This window comes from Vombatus ursinus, unplaced genomic scaffold (assembly GCF_900497805.2).
Source record: "Vombatus ursinus unplaced genomic scaffold, bare-nosed wombat genome assembly UNPS02014785.1, whole genome shotgun sequence".
In the NCBI taxonomy this organism is placed as follows: Eukaryota; Metazoa; Chordata; class Mammalia; order Diprotodontia; family Vombatidae; genus Vombatus; species Vombatus ursinus.
The window spans coordinates 14,405,551-14,429,926 of NW_020954563.1; the positions used below are offsets into that span (position 1 = coordinate 14,405,551).

Below are 24,376 nucleotides of genomic sequence, written 5' to 3' on the forward strand. Positions count from 1 at the left end.
TGAAATAATAAACCACTTTAGCAAAGTTGCAGGCTATAAAATAAGTCCACAAAAATCATCGGTATTTCTATATATTACTAACAAAGCACAACAACAAGAGATAGAAAAAGAAATTCCATTTAAAGTTACTGTAGACATCATAAAATATTTGGGAGTTTACCTGCCAAAACAAACCCAGGAACTATATGAACACAATTACAAAACACTTTTCACACAAATAAAGTCAGATCTAAATAATTAGAAAAATATCAGTTAGTCATGGATAGGTTGAGCTAATATAAAAATGACAATTCTACCTAAATTAAATTACTTATTCAGTGCCATACCAAACTACCAAAAAATTATTTTATAGAGCTAGAAAAAACAATAACAAAATTCATCTAAAAGAACAATAGGTCCAGAATATCAAGGGAATTAATGAAAAGAAATGCAAGGGAAGATAGCCTAGCTATACCAGATCTTAAATTGTATTATAAAGCAGCAATCATCAAAACTACTTGGTACTGGATAAGAAATAGAGTGGTGGATCAGTGGAATAGGTTAGGTAAGCAAGACACAATAGTCAATGACTATAGCAATCTACTATTTGATAAATCCAAAGACTCCAGCTTCTGGGATAAGAACTTACTATTTAACAAAAACTGCTGGGAAAACTGGAAAATAGTGTGGCAGAAAGTAGGCACAGACCAACATCTTACACCCTATACCAAGATAAAGTCAAAATGGGTACATGATTTAGACACAAAGGCTGACACTATGAGCAAACTAGGAGAGCAAGAAATAGTTCAGCTGTTAGATCTATGGAGAAAGGAAGAACTGATGACCAAACAAGAGACAGAGAATATTATGAAACGCAAAATGGATGATTTTGATTACATAAAATTGAAAATTTTTTGCACAAACAAAGCCAATGCAATCAAGATTAGAAGAGAAGCAGAAAGCTGGGAAACAATTTTTACAGCCAGTATCTTTGATAAAGGCCTCGTTTCTAAAATACAGAGAACTGAGTCAAATTTATAAGAATACAAGTCACCACTCATTTGATAAATGGTTAAAGGATATGAATAGGCAGTTTTCACAGGAAGAAATTAAAGCTATCTATAGTCATATGAAAAAATGCTCTAAATTATTATTGATTAGAGAAATACAAATCAAAACAACTCTGAGGTATCACATCACACTTATTAGAATGGCTAACATGACAAAACAAGTAAATGATAAATGTTGGAGAAGATGTGGGAAAACTGTAACACTAATGCATTGTTGATGGAGTTGTCAACTGATCCAACCATTCTGAAGTGCAATTCAGAACTATGCCCAAAGGGCTACAGAACTGTGCATACCCTTTGACCCAGCAATAGTACTTCTAGGGCTGTATCCCAAAGAGATCATCAAAACGCGAAAAGGACCCACATGTACAAAAATATTTATAGCAGCTCTTTCTGTGGTGGTGTGGTGGCAAAGAATTGGAAACTGAGGGAATGCCCATCAATTGGGGAATAGCTGAACAAATTGTGGTATATGAATGCAATGGAATACTATTTTGCTATAAGAAATGATGAGCAAGTGAACTTCAGAAAAACCTGGAAAGATTTATATGAACTGATGCTGAGTGAAACGAGCAGAACCAGGCAAACATTGTACACAGTAACAGCCACACTGTGACAACTGATTTTGATAGACTTAGCTCTTCTGAGCAATGCAAGGGTCTAAGATAACTCTAAAAGACTCATGATGGAAAATGCTATCATCTAGAGAAAGAACTTAGAATTCTGAATGCAGATGGAAGCATACTATTTGCTCTCCCTTTCTTCTGTTGTTTTGTTACTTCTTTCTCTTGGTGCCTCCCATTGGTTTTAATTCTTCACTATATCATGACTAATGTGAAAATATGTTTAATATGAAGGTGACCTCTCTCCTCAAATTTATCCTAGAACTTTATAGGGACCTCTCCTTTTGCACTTATCTACCTCTCTCTTATGTCATAATTATTTGTTTAATTAATTAATTGAATTCCCCCCATCCTACCCCCATCCTTATGGCTCAGCTCCTTGAGAGGAGGGTCTGTGTCCTATCTAACTTCCTGTCTCCAATACTTATTACATGGCCTTGCACAAGGAAGCATTTAATAAATGTTTTAGAAACAGAACTGAAATAAGTTGAGCCCACCCCAGGCTGAGGCAATCCATAAAAAAGTACCTGAATACTTCTCAAAAGTGAGGAGGTGGCAGAAGCTAATCCTTTCAGACCTACCTTCTTCTTCAGTTTGTGACGGGCTCGCTTGGCTGCCTTGGCACTATTGAGGGGTTTGGGTTCAGTACTGTTGATGTAGTCCAGCAGTTCGTCCACATCCCGATGGTCCACAGCTGGTTCACCTGGGCCACTTCCTGCCAGGCCCATCTTCTGGGGCAGCTCCTCTTTCCTCTTCGTCAGCCGTGAGCGCAGCTTCTCTCGGATTTCAGCGTAGTTGCGACTTGTCGGGGCAGCGGGGGGCTGGAAGAGGGGCGTCCTGATGTTAGACTCCGAGCTTGGGAAGCCCACACCTTTCCAGCCCCCAATGCAGGCTGTGTAGTGAGACATAAGAACATTCTTCTTTCCAAAACTAGAAGCAAGGGCCAAGTGGCACCAATCCTGCCTCTGCTCAGAGATCAGCTTCTCCCCTCAGCAGACTCCACTGAACTCAGCCTAGGCCCTGAGTCTGGCTGGGACAATCCAGAGCTTTCACAGAGTAGCACAGCTCAGGGGGAAGAGAGCCACGCAGAGGACCCAGCTAACTAAAGTGCTCCCTCTCCCTGTCTCCTGTTGGTCTCCAAGGATTCACTCACCGCGTTGTGTCCAAAGAACTCGCAGTAGCAGCAGTCACAGAATTTCCCATCTTTCTGAGTGGTGGAGGATGAGGTGCAGGAGCTTCGCTCTGAGCTGCTGTCCTCATCCTCTCCCAGCCCCTCGTCTGTGTCACACGACTGTGGCGGGTGGCAGCCAGTACCATTTGTAAACTTGTGCCCCTTGCATCCAGGGTCTCTGCGGACAGCAAAACAAGAAGTGAAGATGTGTTAGCAGAAGCTATGGCAAGGCAAAGAGAGGCACTTCCGCGCCATAGCCAAGAACAACCCATTAAGTCATATTTCACTGCCTAATACCCCTGCTACCTTAAGTCTGGGGGTCTATACTGCTATTTGGTTATCAGATCTTAGAAGAGCCCACCCCCCAGCCCAAGCGAGTCACAGAACTAAAGCAGCTTCTCTGGATTTTCCTAGGCACTAGTGACATATTTAGGATGTCTCAGGATAGACAAAACTAACCAGAAAGGGCCACAGAGGACTCAGGCTAGGAAGAAGAGGGAAAGAAAGTTAGTTTTGGTACCCTCTTCTCAAGTAATAGCTAACACTGACTGATACAGCACTTACCATGTACGAAGCACCGTGCTTTACAGTAATTTACAACTATTATTTCACACAGAGGCCAGGGTCAAAGGCTGAAGTTTAGGTAACAGATCAGCAAGCTGAAAATAGGATCCCAATAAACAGCCCTCTGTGTATCAAAAATTACCAATTTGAACTCTAATCCCTGCCATGAAAGGGAGAAAGAATGGGATACTGCTAACAGCCAGGATGGGGAAAGGAAAGTTCTGAGGATCTTGACTATATCTCAGAATTTATACTAGTAGCCTCTGATTTTCTAGTTCTTGCTTCCTGCAAAGAATACCACCCCTCAATTTCCCCCCAAACATTCTCTGGGTTGTTTCCACATTCCTTGACCTTCACAGCTCCATCTAGTGCAAGTCCACCAATGCTTCTACATACTGACCTGTTAGTGCTGGGAAGTTGATGTGAGGCAGCTTGAGGGACCAGAGACCCAGTGCAGTGCCCGTTGCAGGGGTGATTACACCCTGAAAGTGGAGGAGGCATCTTCAGAAGCGGCATGTTGGCAGAGGACAGATGAGGGCTCTTACATGGTGCTGGGCTATGTGGGGCAGCAATGGCAGCAGCAGCAGCAGGTGACTCAGAAGGTGTCTTGGGCACTGGAGCATGATTGTTGGGAACAGGTGTGGGGAAAGATGCTACCTGGGCAGTAGGGGTTAGGTGGGCATGGGGTGGAGATCCAAAGGGTCCTGGGTGAGCAGGGATCAGTGATGCTGGTGGTTGGGGATGGCCAGTGGGACTGTTGGGGGGGGCGGTGAGGTCTGAGTGCCGGTGATGTTCAGAGGAGTGGAAGGCCTCACCTGCAGGCAGATAGGAGTGAAGAAGTATCAAGGCAGGTCAGGAGAAGGGAAGCCAGTCACCTCCAGAAAGGGAGGAAAGGAAAAGAATGCATAAATTATCATTTTCACTTTTGTAGGATAAACTGTATCCCTAGGTAGGCATGTACAGGATCAATGCCAAGTTTATGGAAGGAGGCTAAATCTTGGATATAGTCAAAGCCCTTCCACATTCTCCCAAACTTGGAGAGAAAAAAAGACTAGACTCTGAGCTGGGCATGAATCTTTATAATGATTCTCTGCCCAAGAGCAAGCCAAGCGGCTCTGTGATTAAAGGAGAAAGAACCTAGAATGCCCTATTCATACCAGTAGGCTCCAAAAATATCCTTGGTCAATTCCATTCTGAAGGGTGCTAATATCTGAATGTGCTATGAATTTCATTTTTTTTTAAAGTCCTAAACAGAAGAAACACCAGTCTATGATCTCTTAAAGCTTCCAAGGCTTCATCCAGGAATTCTCATTGCAGGAGCTGGGAGCATCATCTTCTTGGGGGTGATTAAGCTTCAGGACAGAAATGGTCTCAAGAAAGGGCAGAGAACTAGTCCTCTACAAGGTTTTACAAGTCCTGGGATGTGTCTCTTTGAACAGTAGATCAGAAAGGTTGTACTGCTACCCAGTGGGCAGGGAATCAGAAATAAGAAATTCGGTGGGATCCCTCCACCAAGAAGATGTTGTAAGAGGGACTGACTTCCAAGCACTGTGGTCCCAAGACAATTCAACAAACAAGAAGAATGCCAGGAGAGGGTGATGGTTGCTTTGCTGTGAAATGACATTCAGCATCTGAGTTGGCTACAGGAAGTCTGGAATGTGCCTCATTCTTGGAAAGATGGCTGAATGCGCCAGAGGAGCTCCTCCCAGACCAGGGGACCTCAGAGGTCAATACTACCACCATCCCTTCTTGTTTGACTAGAAGGAGAGGAGCAAAGATATCATCTTCCCTTGCATCAGGAACCAATAAAATAGCAGGGATTAGACTATGCCTAGGGCTCCAAGAGAAGCTCGTATGATTCAAAGTTCCAAAGTGGAGAAAAGAGGTTCCAATTCCACCATCTCCTAACTGGAAAGGCTCAAAAAAAAAAAAAAAAAAAAAAAAAAGAACCACAAACAAGGAAGAGGGGGTATAGTGAGGAGCAAGCCTCAATCCCCAAGCCAAAGGGACCAAAGTCCAGCCCAGAGGTAGCAGCAAGAGGCAAGAAAACAGAAATATTTCCACTTCCATCAGGGCAGTTATTGCTAGGCACCCTGGGCCCTGCTCCTCTGATACATCTGGCAGCAGGTACAGATCTGGTGGAGTGGGTGTTCCGAACATGGTTTGAACTGCTTGGGAAGTGTTTTACAGAACTTGAGTGAGGCAGGCAGAGAAGAGCCTGGCAGGACCCCACTGGAAACCACCAGAGAGGAGAGCACCTGATTGTAGGGGCAGGTGTTCTAGCCAGGGGCCCCCAAAGTGGGGTGATGTAATCTGGAGACGGGGAGTTGGGGGTGGGGTGGGACTGGCATATTTGTTACCTGAAATAAAGGCAGAAGGAAAGGAGGATTTCTCCTCTGCAGTTTAAGGGGCTTTCTCAGGCACCTCATAGGTTGACTCTCCCAGCTCAAAGCAGGCCACCTCCAGCTCTCTGAGAGGCAGGAAAAGCCCAGAGTACTTAGTGGGCTTCCGCACAAAAATAAATATGAGCAAAGTATAGCCTGGCTACCAAGGACTCTCAGCACAACACTACTTTTGCTGAGCTCAGCTTCTAGGTTCAGATCCAAGGTGTGCTTTCTCTAGGCCTTATGGTATTGTCTCAGAGTCTAAAAAGAATTTTCCAATCCCCAAATCCCTTAACAATAGGACCAGCCCTAAGATGCCCATGTGATCTATTGATCTCTTTTGGGATGGAAGAGAATGCTGCTATGCCCATTTTGTAGGTAGGGAAAAACGAAATTAAGGAAAGCATAGCCTTTGTCTAGCTCAACAAGGCAGTGTGTGGCGATACTGGTGTTAGATCTCCAGGGATTGCCCTCTTGGTTTCCTGGTGGATATATCTCTCGCACCAATCCCTTCTCCCATTTGGACATTACTTTTAATAATCCCATTAGCCTATGTAATGTGCAGCTGTTGACAGTGATTTGATATAAGGTACATTTGATATAAGGTAGATGAGTCCCCCTTTCACTATAGCTAGCCAGGACCTAGAAACTTCATGGCTTGTCTATCAATTATTCCTTCAGGAGAGGGCAAAGGGCCTGGCTGTCCAATTAGAGGGAGAGGGCTCTGGTGAGCTTGAGACTCACCAGGTGCAGCAGGAGGGCCACCAATCGAGGGGCCCTGCATGGTACCGCCAGCCTGCTGGGAGTTCCAGAGGCCTGAGAGTTTGTGTGCAGACAGGAACGAGCTGGGATCCCAGTCCCCTGAGTTCCCATGGCATGAGGAGGAGGACGATGATGACGAGGAAGAAGAAGAGGAAGAGGAGTGGGAGCCACCCCCACAAGACTGTGACTTGCAGGACGTGTGTGATAATGAGACCTGGAGGAAGGGGAAAAAAACGATCAACACAGAGCACCTTACTTCCTGCAATAGGTCCCTCTGCTTTCAGTCTCTCAGGAAAAGAGGCCCTCCTGCAGGAACCTTCTGCCACGGCCCAAGCAACATCTACCATGATCCTAAGAAACAAAGAAAAATCAACATCCCACTGCCCTGCTGCAGAAATAAAGCTGGGTCGGAGAAGCAGACAGAAAGCTGAGCTTGGAGTCAAAGGAGTGCCAGAATCTTGGTGAAAAGGAAACAGAGACCACTTAGAAAACAACCCACCCCCAGAAAGACAAATGCCCTTGAGGTAACAGTCAGGACTGATGGGCTGGCCAAAAGGACTGACAGGCAGATCAGGCACTCACTCTATAACTAAACAATGCCTGGTAATGGTAGAAAATGTGGAGGGAGGGAAGGGAGAGGTAAACCAGATTTGAGTATCACTATGGCAAGAGCCAGATCATCAAGCTTTATAACAAAAAGGCCCTGCAATGGCACATGCTTGATTTTGTTTTATGTATTTTTATGGGGCTGGTCCTTTGAAACTTGTTAATGTGGATAATTCCAAGCCTTCAAAACTCATCCCCAGGCCTCCACACAGTACTGGTTGCCTTTCATGATGCTACAGAACTGAGCAGAAAAAATAGGGAGGAAGCATGGTACAGTGGAAAGAGCACTGGACTTGAAGACCTGGTTTTGATTCCCAACTTTGCCACTTACTACTTGTGTGACCTTGGACAAGTCACTTGGACAAGTCACAAGTCATACCTCTACAAGACTCAGTATCCTCCTCTGTAAAATGAGGAGGTTGGTCTAGATGACCTGTAAGGCCCCTTCCAGCTCTAATATTCTGTGAAGTAGCAGCTATTGGGCCAGGGTTGCTACCATCCAGTCCATGCAGCTGTGCCCTTCAGGCTGCTCTCACAGACTGTTCCAAGGGAGTAACAGGCCACCTAGTCCTCTCTCCTCTTTCCAAAACCTGATTCCAGAGTTTTGCTGCCACCTCAAAACAGTGACTCCAGCCTCTCGGGGCATGGGTCTGTGGAGTCATCCAACAGAAGTCACCTGAGGGGATATATAAGGAGACATATATCCCCTCAGAACAGAAACTACAGGATCTTTTCTGAGGCATCTCCAACATCTTTCCCCACACATTCTGAGACTGGGACAAAATCTGGTTTATGGGCACCTTCTCTGTAGTTGTAGGACACAGTGTACCTACCGCCAGGGACTGTTCTTGAAGGGCTTTCCTTTCCTCATCCTCCACACTCTTTCGGCAGCTCTGGCAGATCCATAGAGGCATCTCTCCCAGCAGGTTCTGCACGATTGTTGGCACAAAGTCAGGCGGGGGTCTCTCCCCAGAGGAGACCAGCCCATTGTGGGAAGGGCCTCCCCAGTCCTTGCGCTCCTGATGGCACAACAGGCAGCAAGTCTGCACTGACTCGTCAGAAGTTGGGAGAATCTGCATGACAGACACAAACAAGGTTCCTCAGGGGATGAGGACGGAGGGAGGAAAAGGGAAGACATCTACTGGGGACCAAGCAGTCAGGGCAGGATTGTAGAGAAGTTGGGAAATTCCAGTATAAAGAGAAATGATCAGGTCTAACTAAAGCTCATTATTTACCCAGTTGCCTAGGCAGTCTACATAGTAATCAGCATGTGACTTAAAAAAAAAATATCCAACAGAAAGTCAATCCAATTCTTTGGGGGAGAACATAGGTTTGGGAGGGACCAATATAATCGTACTTGGATCATCCTAGCATAGTCTGCCTAGCATTCACTAATCAAGTCTAGCTGTATGTATCTAACCAATCCAAACGGAAGGTGTAGGAGGGAAGAGGGGACATGATGGAAACTCAGTATTTTAACTGTAAACCCAACTCGAGACAAAACTCTCCATGTTCTATTCAGCACAGCCCTGAGAGCCCCCTCCTAAAACTGTCTTGCTCCAGAACACTAGACACCTACAAAGAATCCAATCACTGTAGTGATAAAAGTATCAACTTCTCCAGAAGAAACCTAGTAAAGGAAATGCAATACTCCCAGCATAACATCAGCTCCTCAAATTGGACCGAGATAGAGAATCTTTGCATTAAGTTATCTTTTGGTTTTGTTTTAATCTGCAATGTACAGTTATACTGGCACTCTGCCTACGATTTATTCCCTGGGTAGCTTATTAAGAGAGGGAGAAAAGATACCTCTAACTAGTTTCAAAAGTATAACAAAATATCTCACGTTGTATTGGATGCTCAGAAAAGAGACACTTAAGAGTTCAAGTGATATAAATGTGATGTTCGACACTTCTATAATTGCTGCTCATAGAGTCTCTTCACAGAATTCCTTTTGGGAAGCTAAGCAGCTGTTTAGTAGTTACTGCAAAATAACATGTCTAGAATTCAGCAATGGATAATGGAAACTCTAAAGGGCATTCACAAGAGCTGCGTCCAATGAGAACAACTGGGAATTTCACAGACGCATAGAATTTAGTACTAGAAGGGTCATTAGAGATCATCTAGCCTAACATACTCAACTGAAAGTTGAGGAAAACAAGGGCCCAGACAGGTAAAATCACTTGCCCAAGGTCATACTAGCAGCAGAGCTGAGACCTGAACCCAGGACAAGGGAGTTCACATGCAGTGAGTATTCCTTTTGTTCTACCAAAGACACCAAGTCATTTGGACCTCATAGATATAAGGTAGCAGGCACAGGCATGGAACTGACCTTGGCCCTGCCACCTCCCACACAATAATCATTAACCATTTGACCTCATCACTAGTCCATTGGAAATCCAGTTTACCTTGAGGACAGCAATTGGAAGCTTTCTTTTAAAAATAATTATACACATAACTTCAAAAAGAAAACTGATTAAGCAAACTTTTACAGGTATTCACACTTTAAAAAATGAATTTCTACATAAAGTATTGCATGACTACATATTAGCTACTCTTCTGTGTCTCCTATTGATCTTTGCATTTAGGCATCTATTATTCCTTTTATAAAAGCAGCTTACATTTATACAGTACTTTAGGGCTTCCAAAGCACTTTCCTCATGACAACTCTGTAAAGTCAGTAGTTTAAGTATTATTATTTCCATTTTAATGATTAAAAAAAAAACCTGCCCAAAAGTTAAGTGACTTGCCAGCTAGTAAGCAGAAGAACCAGGACTCAAAACCAGGTCTACTGACTCCAAGGCCAGTGAAGTATCCTTTCTTCTATGTACCATGCTACCTCTCTAAAGTAAATGTGTATAGTTCCTTATGGTTCTACTTCTCTTCACATCAGTTTATACCACTTCATTCCAGTTTTTCTTTATATTTTTAATATTCATTTTAAATGGAATTGTAGTCTTCCATTACATTAATCTACTACCGTTATTTAGCCATTCACTGTTGGACACTTAGGTTGTTCCAGTTCTCTGCAATTACAAATAATATTGTTCTATGTGTGTGTTTGAATCTTTTTTTTTCCACTTTGTAACACTCAGAAGGTACATACCCAATAATAGGATTGTTGGATCAAAGGATATGATTATTTTGGTGACTGTGTTGCCAGACTGCATTCCAAAAAGAATTGTAACAATTTGCAATTCCAATTATAGGTATGTGGTCACCATTTTCTCCTCAACCCTGCCAAGCACTGAGTTGTGCCGCTTTTAGTTCTCATACTGGAAGTGACTGGTTCTGATATTTCTCAATAACTAGGTGCCCAAGAGGAAGAGCCCAAGACAATTCCTACATCACATTCCCTATAACGCTCACCTTGGTTTCAGGACACACAGAATGTCATCCCATGGGAATTTGACTTGAAGGTCCCAGCTATTTAGGAGAGAATAGCAGAAACACAAAGGCTAGGAAGCTGCGCTGCCTCAATTCAGGAAAGGATTTCTCCCTCTACCATCCCTCTCTTTAACCCAGACCCTGCTTCAGGCACCCTCTGATTTGCTACATCCTTCCCACCAACCCTACCTCCCCATCCCCCATCTTCCCTCCACTGAGCACAGAGCTCCAAAGCCCACAACACAGGGGCCCCTGCTGCCCCCAGCAGAGAGCCCTCCTTCTGCCAGGATTCTCTCTCACCAGATGTGTGCCATGGGAAGCAAATCTCAGCTCCCTTCACTGCTCTTTCATTCCTCTCACACAATAAACCTGGGTCCCAAAGATTTGTTCGTTCCCTGAGTGGTATTAAGCACACAAGGCAGGTGGCAGCTCCAACAGTCACTGAGTGAGTGTGACAGCCATGTAGAGCACAAGTGCTAGACCACAGAAAGGTCCCCCATTGTCTGCTAAGGGCAGGGAACTCCTGGACAATAGGCAGCAACACTAAGAGGCTGCATCGAAACACATGGTGCTCCTGAGCTGGAAGGGGAGGGAAAAGTCAGAGGCCAGAGATGAAGCTGAAGCACACAGAGAGAAAGGTGTTTTCATTCCCACTGCAATAGAGGCACTCTCAAGAAGCTGAATGGGAGATTTTTCAGGAAATGGGCTTTTTGGTCAGATATTTTTCCCAAAATGCTGTAGGAGGAGGATTATAGGACTATATGGGTGGGACCTTAGAGATTATCTAGTCCAACTCCCTCATTTTATAGATGGGGGAAAAAATGAGGGAGAGAAGATGGGCAGCTCCAATTAAAATTATAGAGGTCGAAACCAGGAAAGCAGACATTAAGAGTATCAGCTGGCTCCTTAAACTGGTGAGCACTGTCATGTGGCTATTATTAAGTCTAATAGAAATCTCTCCCTTTTGTGTCTATACGGAGGTGTGTCAAAAATGTGTGTATGACGTGTGCACATAAACATTACAATCTTTATTTCATGTGACAAACATATAAATACCATCCACTTTAAACTATTACCTCTCCAAGGGCAAAAATCACTCGTTTAACTCTGGAACAAGTAAGATTTGGAATATTCCCAAGGCAATGGATGGGGAAATGAAGTTCTGTACAATGAAGGTCCCTAAGTTGCTGGTTTGATTCTTTTCACAATGACCTGGCTTTAGAACTGAAACCTCATTTCAAAAGGGCAGGCGAGGTTTAATAAGCAAGGAGCCGAAGGGACATGCCTGTGATCAAATACCAACAAGGCAGTTGGGACTGGGGGTGGGGTGGGTGGGTGGGTATCTGGTCTTCCTCAAGATATTCTGTGACAGCTGTGCCTGTCACATTGAAATGCACCATCCTGTTCCCTCTATTCTGTGACTACAGTAGTATGAGAAGGCTGGACTCTCTCCCTCAGACACAAAGGCTTTTCCTACCTAGGAGGGTTAGCACACTCCTTGCAGGTCGGAGTAGAATGCCACTCCCCCTCCTACCCCTACCTGGCCCCTCCAGCTATCTAGTTAGATGCCATGGAACATTAAAGGGAAATTAATACCTTATCTGGGAAGAAAGTGCACCCAACTCCCCAGAAGAGGACATATCCTGAAATCAGACATCTACCCAAGTGTCTCTAAGCTCTGAGGGGAGGATGAAGAATTGCAGAACCCTGCCCAGTTGATTAGCACTGCTGCTCTACAGAAGTAATCTGGAGGTTTTCTATGGCTGCCAGATTACCCCTTGGGCCACTCTTCCTCAGAGTGACCTATTTAGAATTCCATTTCTAGAAATAAAAGATTTGATACTATGCATTTTTAACTGGGACTGGGATATTACTCTGAACTTTCCTTCTTAACCTAACCAATCAGTTATGGTCACCATGCAACACTGCTTAGCCAGTCATTTCATTAGTCACTGATAGCATCCAAGAACCGGAAGAGGCCCAATCCCTATCTGAGCTGGAACCTCATTTACTGCATCCCTTATAAAAGGTCATCCAGCCTACACTTAAATACTGTCAGTAAAGGGAATTTCACTATCTATGGAGGCAGCCCATTCCACTTTTGGACAGCTCTAAATATTAGAAAATTTTCCTTACATTGAGCTGAAACTTGCCTTTATGTGATTTCCACCTGCTGCTCCTAATTCTGCTTTCTAAGGCCAAATAAAACAAGTCTAATCTGTCCTATATGAAAGCCCCTCACTGGAAGATGGCTATTATGTCCTCTTCCCTCCCTGCCAAGTATTCACTTCTCCAGACCAAACATTCTCAGTTCCTTCAGCTAATCATAGTATGATGTGGCTTCAAGTTACCTCACAATAATCTTGGATGACACCTTTTGGAAATGTTCCAACTTACTAACATTCTCCCTAAAATGTGGTACTGAGAGTTGAAAGCCTAATTCCAGATGTGATGGGACCAGGGTAGAGTATGGCAGGAGTATAGGCTCCCTCATTCTGAACACAAAGCCTCTATTAATGCAGCAGAGGACTCCGTTAGAATTTTGGTTGTCAGGTAACGCTGTTTATTCATATTGAAGTTGCAGTCCACGATAAGCTGCAGGCGTTTTTCACTTTGAAATGTTTCTATCCACAAATCTACCACTGTACTTGGTGTAATTGATTTTTGGCCTCCAAATGCAGGATTTCACAGGTATCCCCATTAAATTTCATTTTATTATATTTGGCCCTTCATTCTAAACCAAGCTATCTTTGGATCCTAATTCAAAGGTATAGCATAGGTTATATAATGCATTAGCTATTTTTAACTTCATGTCACTCACAAATTGGGTATTATCTGTGCCTTTGGTCAATTCATCAATACAAATGAGCTGATTAGGACTAAGGACAAATTCCTAGCATATTCCACTAAAGAATTCTCTTTAGGCTGTTTTTCATCACCACTCTTTGGGTAAAGGAGGTTAACTTACTACAACTTTCAAATGGTTCCATATCAACCTAATTATATTATCAACTAGAACACATCTGTCCCCATCAAGGATACTTTAAAACTTTGATAATATATAAATACACAGGGAACTTTGGGGATCACCTACTTTAATGCCTTCATTTTATAAATGACAAAATGAGTCTCTAGGAGGTTAAATGGACTTCCCAAGATCACAAAGGTAGTAAGAACTGGGATTCAAAGTCACATCCCTTTGAAATAAAAAATTGGAAAAGGTACTGGATTTGACTATCAAATGTGTTGCTGAAATATAAGTATATAATATTTATGGCATTCCTTGATCTACCTTTTTAATAACTGTTATCAAAAAAAGAACTGAGGTTATGGTATCTTTTGTTTTCACATCACCTACATTTTTCTGTAAAATGGTGAACAAAAACACCCTAGCCCCTAGAAGGGCTTAAATTTCCCAAGAATTTCATCAGCATTGCAGATAAGGAAACACATTAGTCTCCTTTTTCTTTGAAGGGAATCAGGACTATGGGTGTGGAACAGTATGCATACTGTCAAACTTAGCTGATGTTAATTTTGCTAAATCTATCCTTCTTTTTTCTTTTCTGTTATGAGATCTGGATTGCTGGTAGGAATGTACCTACTCAGAAATGAAGGCACAAAATATTTCAATACAAAAAAATTTTAAATTATGTTGAAATAAATGAGCATTATATAATTTATATAATATACATATATGGACAAAAATCAATAATAAACTCACCAGCCTCCTTGAATATCAGAACTTTTGCTTGTCTCAAATCCTGTGATAACTTTCAGCTCAATCACATATTCAAGTCCTTTTAAGTATCCTGGAATATAGTTCATCCGGGCCTGGTAGCAATAAAAACATCTAGGTGCTCTCTCATCACATTCCTAACTTGAGTTTCAAATTCCTGTTGACTTTTTTCCCCCTATAATATCTAATCTAAAGTTCGTTTTCCTTGTTAGAAGAAAGAAAGAAAAACAAAATAAGGGTCTGACCAGTTTTACCTTCTCTCCATCATCTGTTATTATGATTTCATCTAACCTGAGTAGTGTTCCCCAGACCTTCTCTTATCTTCCTCTTGCCCCCAGCATAGGCCCCTACCCACTTCTTTATCTTTAACATTAGATGAAAGTTTCATTTCTTTCTGGATTTTCACATTCTTAACATTCTAAAAGGACTTCTGTATGCATTCTGTTACTTGCTCTTGCTTCCACTTTCTGTATATGTCTTTTTAAAAAACCTAAGCTGGTCAATGAGTTCCTTATATAGCCACGAAGACAACTGCACCTTTTCTTCATTTGGTTTTTACTTTCAAAATTTCCTCCAGTGTTGATGGCTGCTTTGGTATGCATCTTAGGATCTTCTCTACTTTCCCATTTTTAGTTGCTCTCAGGGAAAATCACATTGTCTCCGGGTTATTGGCCCCATAGTTCCTCACTTTAAAAAAAAATTAAATATTTTTTCAATCAATAAAAATCTGCCTTCTCTCCTTCCCACCTCCCAGTTTCTGACTTTTTGCAATTATTCAATGTCCAAGGAACAGCTTAGCTCTCAACTGTTACCCAATCCTACCTACTAGTCTAGTTTCTGGCGAATATCAGATATTTCAAAGATTTCCCCCAAATTCTCACCCAAGATTCAGCCTGTTCCATCTCATTCTGTTCCATCTTGCCTGCATTTTCAACTTTTTGTAGGGCCCTTACTTCAAATACTTCAAAAGATCCATGATTTCATTAGTGTGGGTGCTCCATCCCCTGATGCAGATCACAAACCTTCCATGCCTGAATAGACAGTCTTTATGAGTAGCTGTGACTGAAAAAAAAAATTACCTAATGACTAACCTTCTCACGATGAGCCTGTCTACATTTCACTAAGCTGGACAAGAGATCATTTCTAACCGGGACCATATTCAAAACTTTTCCAAACTGAGCTGACCCACAAAGGCTTGTACTCTACTGGCATAAGCTTCAAAAACCTAAGACCACTTTCAAGGCATGATGATGCAGAGAAGACTTTAACAGAGAAGTGTCCATCTGATGCTTTAAACATTATGGCCATGTCCCGTGCCCCAACTATTTAAGTGTTCCAACCAGCAAGTTTTTACATTCTCACCAATCAACGCTCAAAATGTCTTCTTACTATAAACTAGAATATTACTAGGGTTGGGGTTATCAATTCCCGTTCAATATATATGCGGTCACCTGCCAAAAGTCATTCAGAAAAATTTTCAGAGACATAAGGCAAATGTCCTGGCATACCAAAACAGAAGTGACCATGAAGAAAAATCTGCCAGATATTAAGTCCATTCTTCTTCACTCAATAATGACAGCCTCAATGAAGGAAGGCTCCTGCCAGTTCTCCTGCCTTTTCAGTGGGTTCTGAATCCATCCCCTAATCTTTAAAGAGTTTTAAAACCATCTCCCAGTGTCTGTGGAGAAACTGTCTCATTTCAAGCACTACTTTGTCACCAGTCAGGTCAAGGATCAATTTCCTTTTGGTTACAGACTGCTCTTTTGAAGACTCAATGGCATACACAAAAAGATTTCACAGCTTTCAAAGCTATCACATCTTAAGGGCGAGGCAGTAGGGGCATAAGGTTATCTGACTAAACTAATTTCCCTTCCTGCTTCAAGTACGGTTCTCTAGAAACTTGCTTACTCACAACCATAAGCCTCATACTCACAAAGAACACAGGTATAATATGTTCTCACTGGTTTACCTACAAAGAGAATTAATGTCTTCACTCTAGAAACTTTCTCAAAGGTACAATGTAGGCAGCAAACACCCAGCATCTACAGTAGAAAGCCATGGTACAGCCTCCTCACAGGGTGCATGGAGAACCTACCATATTTCTTGGCAGTTCTTACTCCACCAAATGTAGATAGGACAACTTCTCATATCTAAGAGCCCAGCATAGCGGTTAACTGACCCTTCCAACCCACCTCCCCACTCTCCTCACCCTAACCTGGACGCCAATCACTGAACTTGTAAGTCCAGTGTTTCTCTGGGCAAGTGTCCAGATCTGAACAAGCATGAAGAATCAACTGATTTGAACTCCAGGGTTTAAAAAAAAAAAAAAGATAGATTCTGGGGGTTTGCCTTTTTCCATTCAGGTCCCAAGGTCATCTCGTTTCAGTTCCCTAATAGAACCCTCTCTGAATCAGGAACCTCAGAGGAAACCTGAATCTAACCTACTAAGCATTTTCTAGACCTCCAAAGACAACCCAGTTTTGTACAGACCAATCAATCAACAAGGATTTATTGAGCACTTATGATGTGCCAGACACTGTACTAAGCATTGGAGATACAAGGAAAAAGCAAAAACTGTCCCTGCCGTCAAGGATATCAAGAGCACACACCCAGGACATACCTTGTCTGTACTCCACATTCCAGGGCGGACAAGCAGTCACATAAAGGCCAGCTCAGAGGTGCTGCAATATTGAGGACCACAGCTCTCAGTTATTCTTGCATTCTTTCCCTTCCCTACTACACCTCACCACTTCCCTAACACAGGAGAAAGGAACATGAAGCTAGGACATTCTGGTGATTCCTAAAAATGTTACAGAACCAAAGGAAGTTGGTGACAATGTAGCTACTTTGTTCTCTGGTTCATTCACCAAAGCTTGGTTTATGATAAAATAAGAGCTCAAAAAAAAAAAAAAAAAGGAAGCTCCATGCTAAATTTACAATCATTTTTCTTTTAAATTTGTTCTTGTTACAGGATCTTGCAAAGGTCTAAGTAATAATCTCCCAAAGGCTCTTGGTAGTTAGAGTTTGTGTCTGTGAGGTAACAGGAACTGGGCTGATTGATCCTCACCACTGCTCTCTGAACAATCACCAGTCATTTGATTTCCTTACCTTTTTTAGGTAGTCTCTGGAAATCTTAACCATCTGGTGATAGGAATAAGGTGTATTTAAGGGAATACATCAGCAAACCAGGGTGGGAAAAAGCTCAAAGCAAATTTAAAAATTCCTTCTGGGGGCATGAATCAAACCTCTAAATCTCAGCCCTCTTGGAGAAGCTTCCTGACCTACAACAAGGATTCCCAGGAAGTTGCTAAGAGCTATCCTGAGATTTAGCTCTTATTCCCAGCATGTAAGATTGCAGTACTTTCTTCAAGGGACTCATTAAACCCAAGATTCTACATTTGCTTGTTGAAGATCCACCCAAGATGCACAGTATCTATCCAATGAGTCTTCAATACATTCAAAATTCTATTTCGAAAATGGTCTGTGCAAATTTCTTGGTTCTCAGGTATCCCCCGAAATCCCCCAGAATATTATCGCCAGAAAAGACAATGGACAGTGACAGCAAGGTTTTCTTCCAAAAGCAACCAGTATGACTCAATCAGAAGCCTAAAACACTCCTTTCTAATCATTCCACATTTACCACCATCTTCTTGCCAGCATACTACGTATTAGTAAACTCATGTCTCCAAAACAGACAAATGGATAAGGCTATAATAAATGATCCCCAGCTCCCAGCACAGAAGGCCTCCATCCTCAACTCTGCCAAAAAAATTTTTTTTCTTACCCAGCCCAGATTTGGGAACTCTTCATGGTCTCCAGGCTAAGCACAAGTAACTATATCAGTTAAGTAATGGAAAGTAATGGAAGAATGAAACATCAACCACCTCTCTGGCCCTTGGGCTATGTAGATGGCTGATCTCTAGGCAAAAAAGGAGGGTACTGCTTTATCTAGTGAAGCACCTATTCTAACATACTAAGCAATGGAAATGATTTGAGAGTCACTCACAATATCAAGGAGGGGAGTACACAAATAGGTCTCAGGAAATGTGTTTGGATTCAGATGGCAGACCAAAAGTTTAGGAGTCAGTAGAATTGTCCAGTTATTTATTTATTTGTTTGTTTGTTTATTTATTTATGGTGAGGCAATTGGGGTTAAGTGACTTGCCCAAGGTCACACAGTCAATAAGTGTAAGGTGTCTGAGGCTGGATTTAAACTCAGGTCTTCCTAACTCCAAGGCCAGAGCGTTATCCACTGAGCTACCTAGCTCCCCCAATTGTCCAGTTTTTAAAGAAAAAGTAATAAAAGAGAAACGTGATCCAATGAGATAATGGTTCCCAAATTCAGACTCAAATCAGTCTGACTATCTATAGAAGGATTTTAAAAAGTGATGATAGCTAGCATTTACCCAGTGCTTTAAATTTTGAGAAGTGTTTTACAAATATTTTCATTTGATCCTCATAACAACCCTGGAAGGGGGTGCCACTATTATCCTAATTTTATAGATAAGGAAACTGAAGCAGACAGAAGTTAACCATTTGACTTGCTCAGGGTCACACACCTAGTTAAGTGTCTAAAGCTGGGTTTGAACTCAGGTCTTCCTGTCTCCAGATCCAGTGCTCTATCCACTGCACCACCTAGCTATACCTCTATACTCTGAAAATCCAGAGACAGCTCAACACATCTGGACTGAATATTTCCATATATGTCCATCCCTCCCCCCACCACCACTTTCCATCTCCTGAGGTATATATAGGGAGCAGAATCCAAGCTAAAATAGTTTTAATGGTTGCTGAGAAGCCACCAGGAAGGTTTCCCCCGCTGTCCACAGCAGTTAACACTGTCCAGTGTTACAGACTCTTTTTCAATTTCTCATGATAGTAAAGTCAAACATACATGAAAAAGAAAAATGAAATGTAATGTACTTCTGTAACTTCAGGTAAGACTAGGTAAAAATATTCGGTACCAAGATGAAACTGCTGGGTATCATGGTGCTCTAGCACCTGGGATGTATTGAGCCCCAAAGTGATTAAAGTATTGGGACATTTAAATTCTTTCAATGAAAACTGTAACCATTAGTGATCTACATCCTAAAAAAAAATCAACTTCAACACCCTTAAGCCTTTTCCCATAACTGCCTACACAAGCCAAACAAACATTCCTACTGAAGCTGCCAAATCAGCTCTAGGGGACAGGACAATTCAGTACAAGTCAACATGTGGAGAATCTGCAGCAAGTGCATTGCCAATTCATTAGCTGACAACTTGAGCTTGTGAAAAAGAACAGTTCCCCTGATCCCAGTACCCAGCAAACAGGCTTCCAATGATCAATATTACACAGCTTCCTAGAAGGGAAGACAGACCTGCCCAAACTTGTTTAAAGAAGGTTCCCCATCTCCACAGCTAGTTGCAGGATTGGGTAAACCTGTAAATTTCAACTATGGAAGAAACCTTAGGGGTGTTGACATAATTTGAGCTAAAGACAGCCACTGCTATCATACTTTTGTAGTATAATGCCTAGGCAAGCATGGGAGCATTTCAGCCTTAAAAGAAATGGGTTAACCTCACTTAAGAGCTGCCAGTCCAGTACTTACTGGCAGCCAAAGCTACCTATGAAAAAGACATTCACTGTTATGCATCTTAGCTCCCAAACTTTGCTCAGCCCTGCCTCACTTAAATCCAATTCACTTGCAAGTCAAGACACCACCCTCCTGATGTCATTGGTTCTCTCCAAGGATGAACAAGTCATATACTCACTCTACATCTTGGGTTTCCTATTTTCCAAGGAAATGAAGAATATTTTGGCTATGAAAGGTGCACACTTGGCACCTCCCAAGATCATATGAAGACTAGAATGCCCAGGAAGGGAAAAATTACATAGAGAACTTGAATGCTAAGGGCTTTAAGTAGGAAAGATGTAAGAATTAACTGATAAGTAACAACCAATTGTTCTATAAGAACTGGGGGAGGGGAAGAGGAAAGTTGTTTAGAGAGTTTGCAGGATGACAGAGTACTTATACTCAAAGTAAAATAATAAGGTCATGGAATCTAAAGCAAAAAGGACCTCAAGGATCACCTGGTCCCAATCCCCTTTATTTGACAAATAAGAAAACAGAGGCTAAAGTAAGTTACTTGCCTCACATTACACAGGCACTAAGTTCCAGGATTTAAATCCACTTACTCTGACTCCAAATCCAGATAGCAGTCTAGTGTGATACATGCTAGACTAGTCAGAAGAACTCTAGGTTTAAATCCTGACTTTGGCATACCCCCTAGTAAGTCACTTCACTGCTCAGAGCTACAGTTTCTGCATCTTTAAAATGGGGGTGACACTTAAATAGACTACCTCACAGGCTGGTATATGGAAGACACTTTAAAAATGGGAGCTCTATGTTATTATTTCCACTTCACCTCGATCAGACACAAGAGACATGGACACTGAGCTAGCCCTTCTTTCCCCAAGATGGGAATGCTCCTTGGCCTTTCTATAACCAATTCCCTACCCAGAAGAAATCTTTCACTTAGGTGTGGGTGAGGGACACTTAGAGCCTAGAATGCTTCCATTTATTTACAGGCAACAGCTCCCAAGTGGGAACTTGCTTTCAGGAGGCTAATCTTTTGAAAAATATTTTAAAGATGCTTTCCCATAGAAGCAAATGGTACAGGGGAAGTGAGGTGGCACAGAGGACAAAGCTCCGGCCTTGCAGTTAGGAGGACCTCAGTTCAAATCCAGTCTCAGACACTTGACACCACTAGCTGTGTGACACTGGGCAAGTCACTTAACCCTGACTGCCTCACCAAAAAGCAAAAAAAAAAAAAAAAAAAAAAAAGAAGCAGCAGCAGCAGCAAATGGTGCAGCTTCTTCTGAGGCTCTTTACGTTGGGGGCAGAGAGGGGGATGGGGGAAGTGTGCAGGTAAGAGCAAACTGTTAGTAAAACGCAAGTTAATGGAATTTGTATCTCTGACCTCAAGTTCTGGAGATTAAATCCTAAATAGAAACTGAACAGAAATAAGCCTCCATATATAAAACCTCAGGGGTTCCTCTACAGCAGGGGTGGGAAACCTACGGCCTTGAGGCCCCATGTGACCCTCCAGATACTCAAGTACGGCCCTTTGACTGAATCTAAACTTCACTAAACAAATCCCCTTAATTAAAGGATTTGTTCTGCAAACTCGAAGGCTACACCCAAGGACCTAGAAGGCCACATGTGGCCTCAAGGTCACAAGTTCCCCACCCCTGCTCTAGAGTATGATTTGATATGTGTACACATATTGGACATATGATACACAAAATAACCTTAAACATCAGCATAAGAGAGTGAAAAAAACAAAGGATTTCAAATCAGAAGAACCAAGTTCTTGAATTCTGGTCATTCAGTAGCTATGTCATCAAAGGCAAATCACTTCTCTCTGGATCTGTTTCCTCATCTACAAAATAAGGCAGTCATGTTAGATCATTCCTAAGGTCTCTTCTAGCTCAAAGTTCTATGATTCTTTGGTCATCTGGTCCAAAAATTGAGAAGGAAGTTAGAATTGGATGAAAAATCTCAAATCTAAGGAAGACACTCCATGGAAAGGAGTTTAGAACAATGCAAAGGGTCTTAAAAACATTAATGTGATAGTTTTAAACCTAGCAAGATAATATTGACTACTGGGAGAATGTGGATGGCATAAGAAGAGAGTTGAGGGAATTGTCTCATCTAGAACAGTAAGAAAAACCTAGTCTCTTGAGTCATTTCAAACTAGACTGGGCAAAACCCTGGAGGATATACTCAAGGGGATCAGAGGCCCAAGGAGAAAGGGGGTGGGGAAAGACCAGGATGATCTAATAATAATAGTCTTTTTCTCATTTCTAATTCCTGATTCATGGCCCTGCAATCCTCATCTTGACAAGTCTCACTGAGTGCATTCCTGGGGTGCAAAGCTGAGGGAGCCAAAGTGGCCCATGCCAACCTTTCAGGAAGCTGAGAGTAGTTTCTGGCACAGTAATTTGAAAAGAACATGTTAACAAGGGTCTTAGGAGTGAGGTGATCTTGGCAGAGGCCCCACCAATCCCTCTGCCTCCACTCCCAGAGAGGACTCAGTGTAAATAGCTAGTTATAAAGACTGCTTGTCCCTTTTCAAAAAAATTTTTTGCCAGAGAGTTTAATGTATTTAGTCCTATTACAAAGCATCTGGTTAACATATCCAGGCAAAGGCCTCCTGTTTATTCCCAGTATACAGAACTGAGAAGGTAAGAAAAGCAGGTGAATGATAGTACTTGTCTGTCTGTGTGCTTTAATCAGAGAACAGCCTCCCCAAACTAGGCTTCTGTGCCTCAGCAGAAACCACACATAAAGAAGAGAAGTTTTAGCACCACACAATGCGTTTGTGTGGCAATGTTCTGTCCACAGGCAGGGCAATTAAGCCTTAGGTAGGGTCTCAATCACTTTATACATAGTGCATCTCTCACCCTGAGCAACAGTGATATCAATGTGCTAATTTTTTAGAAGTGGAAAGATAGGTGGGACACTATGGGACAGAGAAAGGTTAAGCAACCTGCAACAAGGCTGAAATCATCAACAGGCGATCTGGGAATCCAGAAGTGATAACTCGAAGCTAAGGCCACTACTACACTCTCACCTGTTCATGAGAAGTGGACACTCTTATTTTATTTCCCAAGACGACTACAAAGCAACTATCCCCTAATAATATCTGGCAAGAACCAGGTATTCTAAGGCTTCAGTCTCCTGAAATACATAATGAATTTCTATAGAAATACTTTCCTGTCACCATGAAACTATCTTGGGGGAGCTGCAGAGAATCAAAGAAAAGAAATTGTTTTAACTGCTTATGATCTTAAAATTAAAAGAAGCCAACATGATAAATGGGTTTCGGAGAACAGCTCATAGCTATCTTTGGCTTCTCAATAGCCCCCAAATATAATCCCAATGATTCTTTCTATGCTATAGTAACAAAGGTGACACATACTCTGCCTGCTCCCAGGCCCACTAAGAGTCCACAGAGCCATCAGATACTCTCCTGCTGACAGATGTTTGCTTCTTGCATTAAGTACAAAATGTATTTCCATCCCACCTCATCCAGTGCACACAGCCCTCCAGGTCTCCTTTGGATTGCAGCCTACCTCTCTTCCACAAGGTTAATTCCAGAATTCTTTGTTAAAACAAGCCGAGGGGAAGTCTCCTGTCCCTGTGATTCTCAAGTCCCTCCTGGAGAATCTGTAGCACAGGCAGCGCAGCCTCCCAAATACCTGAAAAGGCACTGACAAGGTACCCAGTGCTATGCCCCTGAACTTCACCTCCTCTGCCTGAAAGCATCTGTCAAGGGGCAGGCCCAACACTGGATCAACAGGCACAACTTTAACTCCCATTCCTTCCCTCCCTCACTCCCCCCATCCCATCAACTCCAGTTTCCAGACAAGGGGGTTGGCTGCTAGGTGAAATCCTCTTCCATCTACTCTCTTGGGGGCATCATCTTCTACCTTCCCCTGACCAAGATTTGCCAATTCACCTCAACACTAGGGTGAACCCTAGACCCTGGCCTGGACCTAGGTTTAAGCACTGGCAGCAGAGGAGCAATTCTCCTTTTCCCCCTTTCCCCAGGATCAGCTGCCAAAGAGGGGGATGAGTGAAGAGCCAGCTGGCCTTCTGAAGCTGGGTGTGGGACTGAGGACTCAGGCAGGGGGGAGGTACTCCTTCCCGCTCCCTCCTTCCCTTTTCCCCCTACCCCCATCCAAGGATCAGATGGCAGGGAGAGTGTATGCAAAGCCAGCTGGCTTCCAAGGCCCTGGGTGTGGGACTGTGCACCCCCAGCCCGGGGAGGTCATCCTCCCTTGGACCTCTCTCGGGCATCTCCCAGGGAGGGAGGGGCGGGCAGCCAGGCGAGCACCCATGCACCGGGGCACTCGCGCTCCCCGCCGGGCTCTCCCGAGACAGCGGCGGCCGAGGAGGGGGTGTGTGTGTAAAGGGAGCGCCGGGGAGAGGGAAGGTCATCCTCCTCCTCCGCAGGGCAGCTGCCAGGGAAGGGGGCAAGGGAGGACCCCCCGGCTCTGGACCGCTGCCCGCTTCGCCCCTGCAGCCCTGCCCGGGGGAGGAGGC

At 43.0% G+C, this 24,376-nt stretch overlaps 1 protein-coding gene across 5 annotated transcripts in view; it reads right to left on the reverse strand.

The window, feature by feature from the left end:
- FAM193B (family with sequence similarity 193 member B) overlaps positions 1-24,085 on the reverse strand; it is a 43,937-nt gene extending 19,852 nt beyond the window's left edge. For 3 of the 5 annotated variants that reach the window (XR_003569541.1, XR_003569540.1, XM_027867093.1), the window contains exons 1-6: positions 23,404-24,083; positions 7,993-8,232; positions 6,536-6,767; positions 3,808-4,222; positions 2,826-3,021; positions 2,254-2,493 (exon numbers count right to left, since the gene is read on the reverse strand). Coding sequence is in view for 3 of the 5 variants with exons in the window: in XM_027867093.1 (XP_027722894.1) it covers positions 2,254-2,493; positions 2,826-3,021; positions 3,808-4,222; positions 6,536-6,767; positions 7,993-8,073 (1,164 nt within the window). In the remaining 2 variants the exon portion in view is untranslated. Of the gene's footprint in view, positions 1-2,253; positions 2,494-2,825; positions 3,022-3,807; positions 4,223-6,535; positions 6,768-7,992; positions 8,233-23,403 lie in introns of all 5 variants that reach the window. The other 2 variants (XM_027867094.1, XM_027867095.1) reach the window with 2 other exon arrangements.
- Positions 24,086-24,376: the final 291 nt, after the last annotated feature.